We start from the raw sequence: 14819 nt of genomic DNA, 5'->3' as shown, positions 1-14819 counted from the left end.
CTGCTCCTGGGGTTTGGCTGCTGGGCTTGGGGCTAGATCCCTAACTGTGCAGCCGAGAGTGGCCCCTGGGGTTTGGGGGGAGCTCTCCAATGTGCTGTGGAGGAGTTACAGCCAGGGCCAACCCTTGCCATCGGGAGCTGCTTTCAGCTGTCTTGTGCCAAGGGCACTGATCTGCAGATGGGACCTCAGCTCTTCCACAGGCAGCACCGTGGTTGTGACCAGTCTGGTGACCACAGGATCTGGGCTGCCCCTATCACGGTACCAGCCTGGCCCTGCTGGCTCTGCAGGCACTGCAGAGTTGGCCCCAGTCAGTGAGACCCTGCAGGCTCCACTTTCACCCTTGGGTGAGAGCAACTCCAGGAGGTAAGTATGGGCCAGGAAGCAGTTCTTCAGAAAAAAAACTGGAATCCTGGTGGACAACAGGTTGAACATAAGTCAGCAATGTACCCTGGGATCCTGTGCTGTTACCTGTTGGGAGGGTGTGGGGAAGACTGATCCAGACTCTTCTGTAAGGTGCCATGTCGGATGATGAGAGGCAGCTGAACACACACTGCAACATGGGGAATTCTGAGCAGATATTAGGAAAAAAATTGTTTGCCACAAGGGTGGTCAAATACTGAAGCAGGCTGCCTGGAGAGATCATGACATCTCCAACCTCAGAGATAAAATCTCAACTGTACACAGCCCTGAGCAGCCCAATCTAGTTGCCCCTACTTTGAGCAGCTTGTCTGACTGATGGCCTCCAGAAGTCCCTTCCAAACTATATTAGTCTGTAATTCTGTGATTCTGAAACTGTGTTGCTATATCTAAACCAGCAGTGTGCCCCGGCCTGTGCTGCCTCCCAAAGCATGCATGGAGATCCCTGGGGAGAGTGCTAGCTCATCCACAAAAGCCATAGCACTGGCTGCTGTCCCGATTTAACAGGGAAGGAGACAGAGTTCCAGTGTCTGGAATGGTTTAAGTAAGAACAACTTCCTAAAATAAAAATTTGGAAAATAAAATACCTCTTTATTTCATGCGAATGCTGTTAGCTTGTCAATTCCAATAATTTCATGTATGGCAATAGTTACAAATGAGAAATCCTAATCCTTCTCAGGCTGCATTCTGGACAAGGATCATTGGTTGCTTGGGCACACCAGTATAACTATATACAAATATCTTTTCCTTAGCAGAGATATTTCATTTTTACTTTTGTAGATTGAACCCCCTTTTTGAAACTGAAAGCTGAAATTTCAGAACCAAACTAAAGAGTTCTTAACATTTGACTGACTTCCTTTAATAATACATATAGCTAATTATTAAATCCTTATTCCTGGTTAAGATCCATTCACATCAAGATTTATAAAACATGATGACTTTTAGGATTGCTCAATTTTTTGCATGCAGAAGATGGTATTTACTTTATACATATTTTAAAGAAGGTTTTCTGGAGAAACCTGGAAGTTGAGAGGAAGGTGAGACTCTTTCCTGCACCTTCCAAGTTCACAGTGTCATTCCTAGAGGGAGAATATAAGCCAAAAGAAAATGCCCTGCCATCAGCCTTTCTGTGTTTAATCTATTAGCCACTCAGCTGTATAATGTATTATCTGTCACACAGCGATAAGCAGCTTAGCTCTCTGAGATAATATTAAATATGTTTGGTTTAGCCTAATTCTGCAGCACTCGGTGAGGAGACACCCTGATGTCCACCAGGAGCCCCTATGAAACCAGTGCAGCCCTGCATAGTGATGGGGATCCTCCTGAATGGCTCATGGCCTTGGAGGAGAATATACTTTACAACTCTCTGGTCCTTCCTTCTTTTTTAACACTGTTTCTTCAGTTCCTGTTCATGCACTTTAAGAAATGAAATATTCAAGTGAGCCCATGCTCTAGAAAACAAAAATAACCCTGTCACGGATCATCCAGAAGTTTAGAGGTTAAAGCAGAACTGCCTCGATCTCTTGCTTAACAAGTTCTGCAGCAAAACCACATTTACTCCTACCCGTATTTTCCATAATTTAAAATCACATCTATTTAGTATTTTATTAGTATTTCATTGGAAGTTTGACAATCACATCTACTCCCTATATTCTCTTTCATTACTTGTAAAATTCATGCCACCTTGCAAAAACCCCTGAAAAATCAAGATTCTCTTGAGTCTGCTGAAAGCCTTAATGACACTAATACATAGGTGAGGTAGCAGTCTTTGCCTTTTTTTGATACCTCTCCGAGGTTGAAGGGATAAAGACTGTGTGATGACAGATCCTCTCAACCCCCTCTCCACAGTGGTTCCAACTGTTCCTGGCATGGATGCATGGACTTCTTTGCTGTTCAGGGAGCTCCATCAGCAGCTCAATGATCACAAGCTGAATTTTAACCAATGGATATAAATAGATTTGATGGGGATGATGAATGTGATAGTCATCCTTAGACAGTCGCTGCCAAGAAAACAGCAATATTATTTAAAAAAAATATATCTAAAATGTTTGGCTTCTTCGAAGAGGGAGAATGGGGACAAACTGAGGTGAAAGGACGCAGTTATGGAGGATGTAGAACTTAAGAACATTATGAACTGATATTTATGTTGAATAAATATAATAAATACAGCACTGGCTAAAACACAGCCCTGGTGGGTGACCCTGAAGTAAGAATTGGTGAATACTGTTTGTGGTAGGAAAAGTAGAATAAACAGAAGCTTATGGTCTTTTTCCTTGACTTTTCTGTTAATTCTTTGCATATTTTAAAACACAATCACAGTCCTCAGGTCATAAGCTTAAAATAAAAATCTGTTCAGACTTCTGCTTATAAATTCTAAAATTACTCTTTTTAGGGTATTGCATGTATTCCTTTTGGTGGGAAATTACATTTGACATTGGAGTTAAATGTCATATGACCTCAAACAAGATAGGCACCAATGCTGAGAAAACTGAATAGCGTGGTACAATTTCCACAGGATTTAAAATTAACCTCATTGGATGATTGGCTTACATTTCTAATCCGATATATCAGGCTAAATATAGACTTTGAAGACAATTTCTTTCCATGCAAATAATCACTGCAGGCTAAAAATGAGTGAAAATGTAAATTAAGAAAGAAAAATATTAAATTAAATTATAGACAAACTGTCACTTGCTAGAATATTGACCTGAAGATGCCTGCAAGGGAGAGAATGCAAAAGTGGAAAAAATAAAGAGCAAAATTATTATCTTTGAATATATAATTATAGAGGGAGAGTTTCTGATGCTGTCAGCAATTTCTGTCAAAGATCTACCTTTAGAGGCATCACTGCTGACTTTCAAACATTTCATGTTTTATTACTGCATTTTAATCATTAATTATGAATGGTGTCCCTGAATGATCTGCAGGAGCTATGAATCATTCATTATAACTAAAACATTTTTTTCAAAACCAGGAAAAGGACAGCAGAACCTCTAGAAAAGAACTAACATTTTAGGAAATGCTACAAATCAATACTACAAAAACCTCTAAGGTTATAGAAGGAACCAGAGAGTGGGGAGTTGAGAATAAGAGTGTATGCAGGTTGGGTTTTTTTAAATTTTGTTTTTTCCTCTAGTTTCCTAAATTCCCGAAGGATGTAAATATCATAAAATGTATTATGTATGCAGATGCAAGTCAAATTTAGTAAGTCCACATTAATATTTTGTAGATAACAGAGCTGCTTCTGTGCAAGAACCAGCCCTGTGGCACTAAACCAATTTGGGAACAGTCTTTAATTTCCCATAATAAAGCAAGACGTGAATTTCCATGTGACAGATAAAAAATATTTGCTTCACTGACAAAGGTTGCTATCTCTGTTGGAATTCAGCAAGTTCCAAACATAGGAGAAATATTATAACCCAGTTCACTTGGTTTTATTTATTTTAGTGTAAATTGTGCCAAGAAGTATATATAGCCCTTAGTTCCTGGGGAAGCTCACAGCACTGTTTTTGATCGGTCTCACTGGAAATTTACTCTGAATCCTTAACAAGTTTATTCTTAATACACAAATTCCAGACAATGAGAGAAACTGTGTCTTCAGCCATGATCTTTGTTATATCCTAGTCCCATAAAAGTCATTCTCATTGGTTCAACATCTAGATGAAGTTTTCAGACAAACAGGTGAGACAACCCAGGCTTGGAAGCGACAGCAACAAGTAGACAGTGTGAACATACCACAGGTAAAGCTGAGTCTGAGTAAAATGGAGATGTCTATAAGTATGAAAATCATGACTAACAATCATGCTTAATGGCTGCATCCCAGTGAGCTACAAAATGGAAAGATCCTAAAAGAAATATCAGAAGGGAGACTGTCTCTCAGAAGTTGCTTTAATGAAGATATACAAGACATATACTATTCTCTGATTCTCTGCCTGCTGCAAACTAGGTTGGCTACTAAACTCATAACCAAGTCAGGTTTCTCGGCCTCTAGGCCAGTGTCTCACTACTGGGTCATGCAATGGAAGTTTTGTAAGGCTCTCGCCAGTCATATCCTAAAAAGAATCTGAGTTCATGAAAATTCACAGTTGCTGTCTCCCAGCATGAATCTGCAACCCATTTTGTGGAGTATCCATTTTTCACACAGATAGCCCCATTTATTTCACTGAATGCTACTTGTCTGAGTGAGGTCTACTCAATGGGAATACTCAATGCAGCTATGGGCTTTAGTGATTCGGTGGGGAACTGAAATGAAGGAGCTGAACTGGTTCTATGGACATATGAGACAGTATTTTTCCCTTCTGTGAAGTCTTCCATGAGGTCTATGCTGGACCTTTGCTAGTCTTTGACCAACTGATGATGTGAGCGATCTCAGGAGGAACCCCTCACACTGGATTCCAGTGCAGCCTATTTTGTAGTCCAAAAACTCTGAGAAAGTCTGTTTTATGTCCTATTATCTAGATTCCATTAAGAAATGCTGCATCCAATTGTGACACCAAAGTATCTGCTGTGTTGAGTTTAATATTTCTCAGACTTTCCTAAACTGTAGCAACCAACATTAAAAAGTTAGTATCGAGTCAAAGTTATTTCTGTTATTTTAAATAGAACTGGTGGGGTTTTTTGTATGCATAGAAAGTAAACTGGGTATCACAGATATCTACCCACTTAGGGTACAGGACATGGAAATGCAAAACATAACGAACTTTGTTCTACAAATCTGAAAGGAATAAATAAATATTAGGAAATTTTGCAGGATTACTTTACCAAAGAATACACAAAGTGTATATACTTTGACAGGCAAGTCCATACTTAGCACAAGAGTTTGGACTGAGACTGGAAAGACAATGCATGGAAGCACAATGATTTCTCTACCCATTGCCTGAGACATTGTATGGTTTCTCATTTATTTGGCTGCTGTTTAACCTAGCTTACATTGCCTTCTACATGTTCCTTTGTTCAGTGTATTAGTTGAACAGATTTTATCTTTGCTGACCTGCCAGGCCAGGCAGCTGGTTTCCACCCAGTGCACTCTTGCTCTGAATCCACATCTCTTCCGCTTCTGCACAGGCAGTAGAGGGTCCTCACTGTTAAAACCATCCCATGAATAGCAACGATTTCCCATGTAGGGCAGTACGGCCTGTCTGCAGCACATCCCTAATCATTGCTGCCATATTTTCCTCTTCTTTCTTCTCCCTCCACCAGCTTCAGCTCAAATTTACTAGTCCCCTCTCCAGCTTGGGTCATCCCCTCTCCACTTTGGGTAATGAGACCCATGTGGTTTCCACACTCTTTCATTCTTCTTGGTCCCTGGTCATGAAACCTGCAATGCCATCAAGGCAGCACTCCCCTGGCCTAGAAGAATGCCAGTAGGTTGTCTGCAGCTGCTTTTATGGAGTTGAATTCATGCCATTTACGCATCCTGCCTGTGGGAGAGTCTCTGGCAGTTGTGTGTGATCTTCTGCAGAAAGATGGGCTACACCTCTGACAGGGTAGGCATGTCCACACTGCACCTTTGGCCTCTGAGATGAGGATTAAGGGTGAGCCAAAGTCTCTCTCCTGCTGGTTCCTAAAGGTCATTTTAAACCTGTGACCGAGTACAGTCTTGTGTCCCCTCAATGTGAACATGGCCCCCATTCGTGGGCTTGAACCCATGCTTGAAATGAGCGCACACATAGTCTTTATCCCCAAATTTATGTCAGCTGTCCACGTTTGAGATGTTTCCCCATCTCTCTGTTCTGTGAAACATCTAAAAAACTCCTGACTATAAAAATGTTAACTATTCTTAGTTCATTTAGTGCATACACTTTGGGAAAGTTGCCAGTATTCATGTACTCAGCTGCTTCTTATTCTCCACAAGTTCGCTTGCTCTTTGTCCTTGTATACGTAAATATTATTGCAGACCCAATTCTCCTGCATCCTGCAAGAAATGAATCTTCTAAATGCCTTGTCAGAGTAGAACTGGTCAGACATGGAAAACCAGCTGGAAAACAGCCAAAAGGAATGTGGTGGTGGATTGTTTTTCCAAGGACTTGGCAGAAGGTCCCTCCCGGAAAGAGCTAGCAGGAATGTAATGCTCTATGGCTGCTCCCTGAGTGCACTTCACATCTTGAGTGCTCACTAATTCAGGTTTCATTGGAACTGCAGATGGGAAAATGGGATTTGTGGGGGGTTCCATCCCTCTGCAGTAATGAAGATTACTAAAGGTTGTTCAAATTAGCAGAAATAAGGATGCAAACCTACTGAACCAGCCATTGTTGAGCCTGATTTGTTTACAGTATCTTGGACTGAAAGAGTAGGCAGAGTAGAAGGCTGGACACTGAATGAAACTTGCCTGAGTTCCTGCCCCTCAGTTAAAGGCACCATCTTCAGCAATGGTGAGATCTTTAAAGACATAAGTAGAAAATGAACTCTGGAACTTATAAAATGTAGCTGCAAGTTTAAGGGATGATGACTGATTTAATACAGAACATGAAGGATGTATTAATCTCCAGGTTCAGTTATTGCATGTCAGATGACTGAGCTGTATCAGATGATGAATTTCACATGAAAATGTTTTTCTTTTCAAAGGTCCTTAGTATTAGAAATTCATGGAGGGAATCAAATCAGCCACAGATATTAAAACCAGTCATGCTTCAACTGAAGAGCAGCAGACTAAAGGGCAGCAGCTGAGAAGAATGGACTCATGCAGCTTTGGAATTATCTAGGTATATTTAGATTTAAATGGCATGAAGGAAGGCTTACTCAGCTCTCTGTGGATTTTTTAATCTTTTTATATTTGTTTGAGTTTACTTTTTTCAGTTACTTATAAAGAGATGGTACAGAAATCATTCTGAAATCAAGAACAGTGGTACCTTTCTGCTTTCCTCAACATGCCACAAATTTGTGAATGTGAGTGTCAAAACCTTTCTCGACGTTGTTCCAGCTCTGCCTCTTTCCAAGAGTCTACTTTAACACATGTGCTTTGTAGTAGTTTCAGAGTAATTCAAGCCAAAAGAGAAAAAGCATTATCTTGGGACATTATCTCTAAAATCTGACCATGGGGAAAGCTGAGAAACGCTCTTAAATGTAAACCTCTGGCCACAGTGAAGGTTCTGGAAAAACAGAGTCTTGTGTGAATCTGAGCTTGTTATTGAGAGATGTTGGTGAGTAACAAAACATCCAAAGCATTCCTGCAAGGGATAGGGTGATCTTGACTAGGGGCTGCCTGTTGTGCATGTAGAGGAGGACTCATAATAGCATGTAAAACACACAGCTGCAGGCATTAAGCACAACTGAGAAACTGTACCCTGGCAGTTCCTTTGGGATTAAAATGATACCTTAAAAATACAGTGGCTTTCAGGATGAATGCAGAGAACTGGGCTCCAAACAGCATTATTTCATATGCTTTCAAGCTGTGTCTAGCCAAGTTGTTTATAGGCTTTCAGCCACCACGCTGAGTGCCATTATGCAACAAGTGGAACAGTCCTGTACTTACATTATATTACTTTGGCCATTTTGCATGTTTTAGAGCCTTTAAGTTATCTTTCCCTTGGGTTCTGCAGTGTGAGAGCAGCTGATGATATTCTGTAGCTCTGTTGAGGCTGGAGCACTATGTTTTCTCTACTGTTTTTTGCTCCCTACCATGACAGTCACATTTCTATCAAGGAAGATTGCTCAGAACAATCAGAGCTTTTAATGAAACTCTAAAACTGTATTTTCAACATTTTGAAAGTTAACATTTTTAAAAAGTACTAAAGAATCCTTTAGAAATTTCAAATATGTGGATTGTTGCAGAGTCTATGTGATCTTCCTGCTTAGCAACATTTCACAGAACCCAGAGAAGTAACTGATGGGTATCAACAACACAAAGACCAGAAAACTTCTAATATGCCTCAGACAGACTGTTCCTTTCAGGTGAGAAATGAAGCCATCTTAATCACTTTTTCAGTCCTGAACAAAATATCCTCTTTCTCTCATATTTTGCTCCTATCCCTGTTGTATCTTGCTATACAATTCATCTTTTATCATAGTCAGAATGTTCTTTGTCCAAAGTTGTACTTTTATACTTCTGTTTTCACATACTCGTATGCCTTGGTTTTGTGTGTACTTTGTTACCTTAGCAGCAGTAAAGTTCTGTTTAATCTTCCATGAAGACCTGGCATAACAATGAATCATTCTCACCATGAAATCTTTAGAAACTACCCCCTGCCCCTCCTATAAGCATTGGAAACTGCTCATAAATCATTTTAGCAATGTTTTTAATTTATTACATTTTCTCTACTTAACTAGATGTTTGTACCATTGTCTTCAAGCCTCTAGAACTGTACAATAGAAATGGAGTTAAAGTATGGCCTTAAATAAATGGCTTCAGGACATTTATCAGCAGCAGCTGCAGGACAGAGCATGATATTCACTCTTAACCTGTACACCACCTGAAAGTGCAAAATGTCACGTGATGATGTCTGATTGGTTTTACTCTCCACAGAGTAACAGTTCCCTGCTGAGGAGCCATGTAAAGTAAGAGGCTGCTCTACAAGCTTTAAAATCTTTAACTGCTCAGTGAAATGTTTCTTTCCCCTAACTTTCTGTATTACTTCCACGATGAAGTAATCGTGGCTTCTTGATATGTATGGATACACTAGCAAAAGAGATAAATGAGAAAGCTGTCTGGATTTTCAATGACTGTGTTGCATCCAAATTGATACCAAGAAGTTAGGAGTGCAAAAATTTTAGCCCAAAATATTATAAATTTGCTTATAAAAATTGAGAACTGCAAGAAAATTCATTGAAATAATTGAAATACAGATTTGTTCAAAATCTGCTTCAAAGGGTGTTTGAAAGGATACTTTAATTAAGTTGTTGCATTTGTTGTCAAGTGGTTGAATGCAGGCAGGAAGTCCCCTGCTCTGTCTTGGATGGTGTCTCTAAACATGTGTGGAATAAGGATGCTGAAGCTTTGGCTAGAAGCTGTGTCAAGTGTAATGGTTGGAAGACCTCCATGAGCTCTGACACTTTAGCTCAATTTGAGTCTATCACCTCTGGCCATGAGTTTAGACTCTGCTTAGACTCTGTTTTGAAACTCAAACTGTAGGAACCTCCTGACCTAAGGGCTACAGGAGCAAAAGGGAGAATCTAAAAACAAAAAGAAAAATGTATATTGCCTTGGCTGGCTACAGATTAGTTTGGGGTATTTGAAATGGAATAGTGGGTCTGGATTCTTCTAACAGGTGATAGTTTTACCTTTTCAACTACCTCATTTTTTCCTCATAGATTTTTGTGAATTTATGCAGCTTCGAAATACTTTCAAGTGAACTGAAATGAAAGTTGTTTGTTTTCCAGATGGGAAAGGAGACTAAATCTGTGGGGTTTGAAGGTTACAAAGTAGAAGATTCTTAAAATGAGAGGAAACAACCTTTAAAATACCTTAGTTACAGTTTTTACAGTCCCATAAGAATTCTTAATTTTTTTATTTACAGCTCATGCTTTTTCCAGTTAGTGCCATTGCCACATAGTTTCTCTAGGCTACTGGTTATGTGTCAAGGCTCTCTCTGATAGGTAGGAGCATCCTCTTCTTCTATTTACTGAGAGATAAAGGTGTTCAGTAGCTTTCAGAATCAGACTTGCTATAATTTTTTTCTTTTTTTTCCCCAGCTGTATTTAAGAAATATATTAGAAAGCAGGAGTTATTAACATTACAGTTTAGTGCTACATATTAATACTGTGAGTGAATCACATACAACCAGCTGCAGTGAGTTGCCCTGATTCTATTTGTTTCATAAAATATGGCCAAAATTGAATATTAAAACCAATAATTTTTAGTAGTGAGTAAACAGAGAAATAAGTGGGAAGTAAGCACCTCCATCTTTTAAAGAAAACTTAAAGAAACACAGGAAAATATGTTGTCAGAAATAATCCTGCCATGTGAAGGAAATTCACTGAGTAAGGTAATGGGAATTTTCCAGCAAATTCCTATAATTACACACCTATCACAGAATTTTAACAAGCTGTTTGGTGTTACCTGACAAACCAACATAAAGAAAAGTTTGTGTCCTTTGCTCCTTTTGCTGAGCAGTCAGCAGCAATTAAGCAGTAAACACTTGTTGGTCACTGGTTAGTGATTCCCACAGTAAAAGTTATGCTCAAGTGCTGGAGCATAACAGGAGCACTGAAGCCAGAAAATCTTAACCTTTGTACCTAAGTGTACTCTGAGGAAGTTTACTCTTATTTTTCAACAAGCACTCTCATGAAAACGAAGTAATGCGTAGCTATAAATCTTTGCAGGATTGATAATTGAATTCACATTTTGGGATTGGACTTTATATTGCTGACATTAAGCTCCACTCCAGAGGACAGTGAAGTCAGCTTAAAGCTTCCCAATGACTTCCACAAGATAAATCAAAGCTCAAAGTGAGCACTGAGCATTTTATGGCTCTTGCTAGGTACCCTCTTCAAGACCTGCAGGATTTCAAAACAAGTGATCAATATTAAAATGTAAAGAAAGTTTTAAGGACATATTTAGCAGCAAGTCAAGGTCTGTGCTTAGTCTGGACAGTGGAAGATCACTGAGGGCAGTGGCAATGCAAAGGTGTGAAGGAAGCTGACACCACGCACTTTAGCATTGGGGTGATATGGTTGAAAGGGAGAGTTTAGTCAGAGGAAATGAGTAACCATCTGGCTGCAGGTAGAGAAGTAAGAAGATGAGGGTTACAACTGTAGTAACATGTGTAAGGCTGCCAGCTATGTGGTTCTTAGACTTTAAATAAAGACAGGCTGTGTCCTCACAGACCCAAAAGCTGATGAGGGCTGTAGGGATTCCCCTTGGTCCCTTGCAGACGAGCTGACTGACAAAGGGTTATTTGGGGTTATCTGCTTATCCCTTTGATTAATAACATCTGTTCCACGGCTGACAATATTGGGAACTGTACATCTATACCAGAGAATGAAAACGGGCAGCACTGTTTAACTCCTTTGGGATGTGTGGTGTAGGACAGCTCTCTTGCCCAGTGGCCTACTCACCTTGTGTTGTCCCTCTAGCTTGCCTCGACAGGGATACCTGCCCAGAACGGCTTCATTTTCCACCTCTTTGCCGCAGTAAGCGGCGGCCAGCGGGGCCAGACCGGGCCCCAGTGGAGCAGAGCTGGCAGCTCCGCACGGGGCAGGAGGACCAGGAGCAGCCTGAGCTGTGAGCGAGGAGCAGCTCTCTTGGCGGGGTGGCTCAATTTCACACCTGGACTTGTGGGCAGCGCACCTGGAGGGCGGCAACAAGCCCCTCTTATCCTCCCAAAGGCACCAGGTAGTCCCGGGCTCTGAGCACAGCAGCCGGGGGCGGGCAGGCTGCCGCTCGTCTCCGTTTCCCTGGCAGGCGGGCGCGGGCAGGCTGCCTCCCACGCCCGTCCTGCGGCTGTCCCCGCCCGGGCAGGACTACAGCGCCCGTCGGTCCCTGCGCGCCGCCCCCACATTCCCGCCTCTCGCCGCTATCGCCTGCCTCTTGCCAGCCGGGAGCCGGACCCGGCTCACCGAGGGGGGCTGCGGCCGCCGGGCAGGGCAGGGCAGGGCGGGGCGGGGCGGGGCGGGGGTGCTGCGGGCGGTGGCCGCCCTCGGGGGCGGTGGCGGGGTGGAGCCGGGCGGCCCCGGCCCCGTCCGTGCGGGGGAGCGGCTCCCGCAGCCTCTCTGCCCTGTCCCACCCGCTCCCGCCGCCGCGGCTGATGAGGTGAAGATGGTGATCCGCGTCTTCGTCGCCTCCTCCTCGGGCTCGGTCGCGGTGAGTGGGGGCGAGCGGCGGGGAGGAGGGAGGGAGGGAGGGGAGCGGGGCCGCCGCAGGCAGAGCTCAGCCCGCGGGGCCGGTGCTGCGCGGGGCTGGAGCCGCCGCTCGCCCGCACCGCGGCTGCCGAGCCTGCCCTCGGCTCCCAGCCTTCGTCCCGCACGCCGACACGGACCCCAGCCCCGAGAGTGCGTCCGTGGGCTGTCCTGGAGCGCCGGGCTGAATTCGCCGGGGTTGCGTGTGCGTTGGGGAGGAAAAAGACAACTATCCCCCCGCAAGGTTGCCAGAGCTTAAACTAGTTCGTAAATTGTCTTTGGCAAATCAAGCACCCCGAAACTCCTTTGTAGGGGGCAAACCTTGGGTGTGTTTAAAGGGTCTCGAAGGTGATTAAACAGGGCTAAACTTGCCCGCTTGGGAGGCGGTCAGCAGGGGAGACCGCCCCGAGGGGCGCCGAGCCCGGGCAGGTACGGTGCCTTGGTGCCTGCACCGCTGCAGGATGGACAGATAAATACAAGGAGAGCCCAGGGACACTGGGCTTCAGGCCACCAGCACCTCTCTGCATTGAGAAATACTCTAGAAAAGGTACAGTTCCTTTCAAACTCTTTTTTGAAAAAGACATCACTGCGTTTGGTGTTTAATTGAAACTCATACATCATTCTCTTGTTGAGTTAATTATGCATGTGACCTATGAATTTCCATATTTTCATATAAAGTGACAGTTTTCTGTTAAGGAAATCTGGATGTAAGTGTTCTACTAAATTTGTTCTTTAATGACAAATATCAGAATGACTTAAATATAACTGATGTTCTTTATGCTTCAGCAGTGAGGGCAATGGCATTTTTTGCATTGCAGAAGGATGTAGCACTGAATTTTCCCATCTGAAGATTTATTGTGTGTTCACTTCCTCCAGCCTTTTACTGTGCGGTACTAGTTTTCAGTTCAGTGGCATGATGACAGGTATATGTTCTGATATGTTTTGGCATGAAGTGTTCAAGATGCTTAGTGGCTGCACTACAGCTAATAAAATCTAATTATCCATTTGAGTAGCCAACTGAGTAAACAGAGTGTCTTCAGAACTCTATAATCCAGGTCCATCAAGCCTCCATAAGAGAAACATCTTCTTCCCCACATGGGCAGTTGTTTCACGCTCTGGTAGCTTGGTATTGCTAGGTTTAGTTTCTGTTTCATGCCTCATAGGTTGAACAATAATGCATAGGTTTGTATTTTGTTTTTGTCGAAGCCGTAGAAGAGGGCCACATAGTTAGCTCACCCACATCTCTGGTCTGCAAGGAGGATATTGATAGGGGTTTTTGGTTCTGCTCTCTCCGTACACTGGCTGTCTGCAAGGTACATATCCTGTTAGGAGCAGCAATATAAACCTCTTAACTATCTATTAACCCAACAAACCAAATCTGAATTTGACAAGCAATTTAATTTGCACATTAGTTCACTTGCTGACTTTTTTTCTTGGTTGGACTACAAGAAAATGATATGTAATATGTGTAACAGTTTGCATTCTGGTGATAGTGAAGTTCCTTCATCTAGACAGCAGTACATCTGAGTACAGCCTAGCCAGAGAAGAACAGATTATTTAGTGATTGAAGGTACTGTTATACAGGACAAGAGCTGTGACATCTCTTTTCTGTCAATTTTTCTTCATCTGTGTTATTGCAACATTTAAGAGCTTTCATTATGGGCTAGGTTCCTGCTGTTCTCAGTGTCATATCATGGAGGCTTTTTTTCTGTGGGCTTTGCAGGGGGTGTCTGTAGATCCTGGCTAAGTGATGGAGGAAAATGAAAAAGAAAAAATAATATTAGCTAGTTATGTGGGAATCTGCATCTGGAGAAAAAGATGGTTATTATATTGTATTGCATGTCTCTAAACATGGAAGTTTTAAACTTATTTTCATTCTCCTAGAACTAAACTTTAGTGTAAAGGAAACAAAAAGTGTTTGAGTATCTAATTCCTTGTTATCTCCTCCAGCCTTCAGCATGACTACATCAGCTGTTTTTTGGGATCTTGTGCAATTCACGAGACAGGATGATTTCCCTGTCTAGAGAAATGAGTATCCCTTATTGATCCTACTCTGTCTCCTGCTAAAAATGGTGTCAGAATCCATGATTTAATTTCTACCTGTAGGTCAGCCTGAGTCAAATTGTATCTAGCTGCTAGTGAGAGTGGATGTTGCTCAGATTAGTATCTGACCTGCTGTAATTGACCAAAAACTTCTATATGTAATACTGGCTGATAAACAAAAAGCAATGTTGTTGTGACACAATTCACTTTCCTAATCTCACTACACATACTTTGTTAAGTTACTTTTTATTTTAAAAAAAAAGAAGTCCATGTAGACTCTAAAAAGTCCATGTAGTATAAGCTTTTGTCTTGGTAAATATAGTGAGCTAAATTCTTTGTGTGTGACTCCTTTTGAAATCTTCAGAATACTGAAGTCAAATGATAGGCGTTTGGCTGAAATATTCCTGAGAAATATACTGGTTATGTAGTATATAACCAGGCTTCAGTCAGCACAGGATTCAGTTTGCATAAGTATAACTTCCTCTGGAAACTACTAAAATATTTATTGATCTCGATACTTAGTGTAATTTCTTTTGTGAGAAAGAAGATAAAAATATGCAATTGTCATACATAAGTCTAAGAGATAA

At 42.0% G+C, this 14819-nt stretch overlaps 1 protein-coding gene across 1 annotated transcript in view; it reads left to right on the top strand.

Moving 5' to 3' along the window:
* SH3BGRL2 (SH3 domain binding glutamate rich protein like 2) overlaps positions 1-14819 on the top strand; it is a 53180-nt gene that overhangs the window by 268 nt on the left and 38093 nt on the right. The window contains exons 2-3 of the mRNA XM_064647397.1: positions 11428-11575; positions 11680-12154. Of these exons, the coding sequence (XP_064503467.1) occupies positions 11428-11575; positions 11680-12154 (623 nt within the window). The remainder of the gene's footprint in view (positions 1-11427; positions 11576-11679; positions 12155-14819) is intronic.

This window comes from Pseudopipra pipra, chromosome 3, assembly GCF_036250125.1.
Source record: "Pseudopipra pipra isolate bDixPip1 chromosome 3, bDixPip1.hap1, whole genome shotgun sequence".
In the NCBI taxonomy this organism is placed as follows: domain Eukaryota; kingdom Metazoa; phylum Chordata; class Aves; order Passeriformes; family Pipridae; genus Pseudopipra; species Pseudopipra pipra.
The sequence above is the reverse complement of the archived record's forward strand: the minus strand, read 5'-3'. Positions and strand labels throughout refer to the sequence as shown.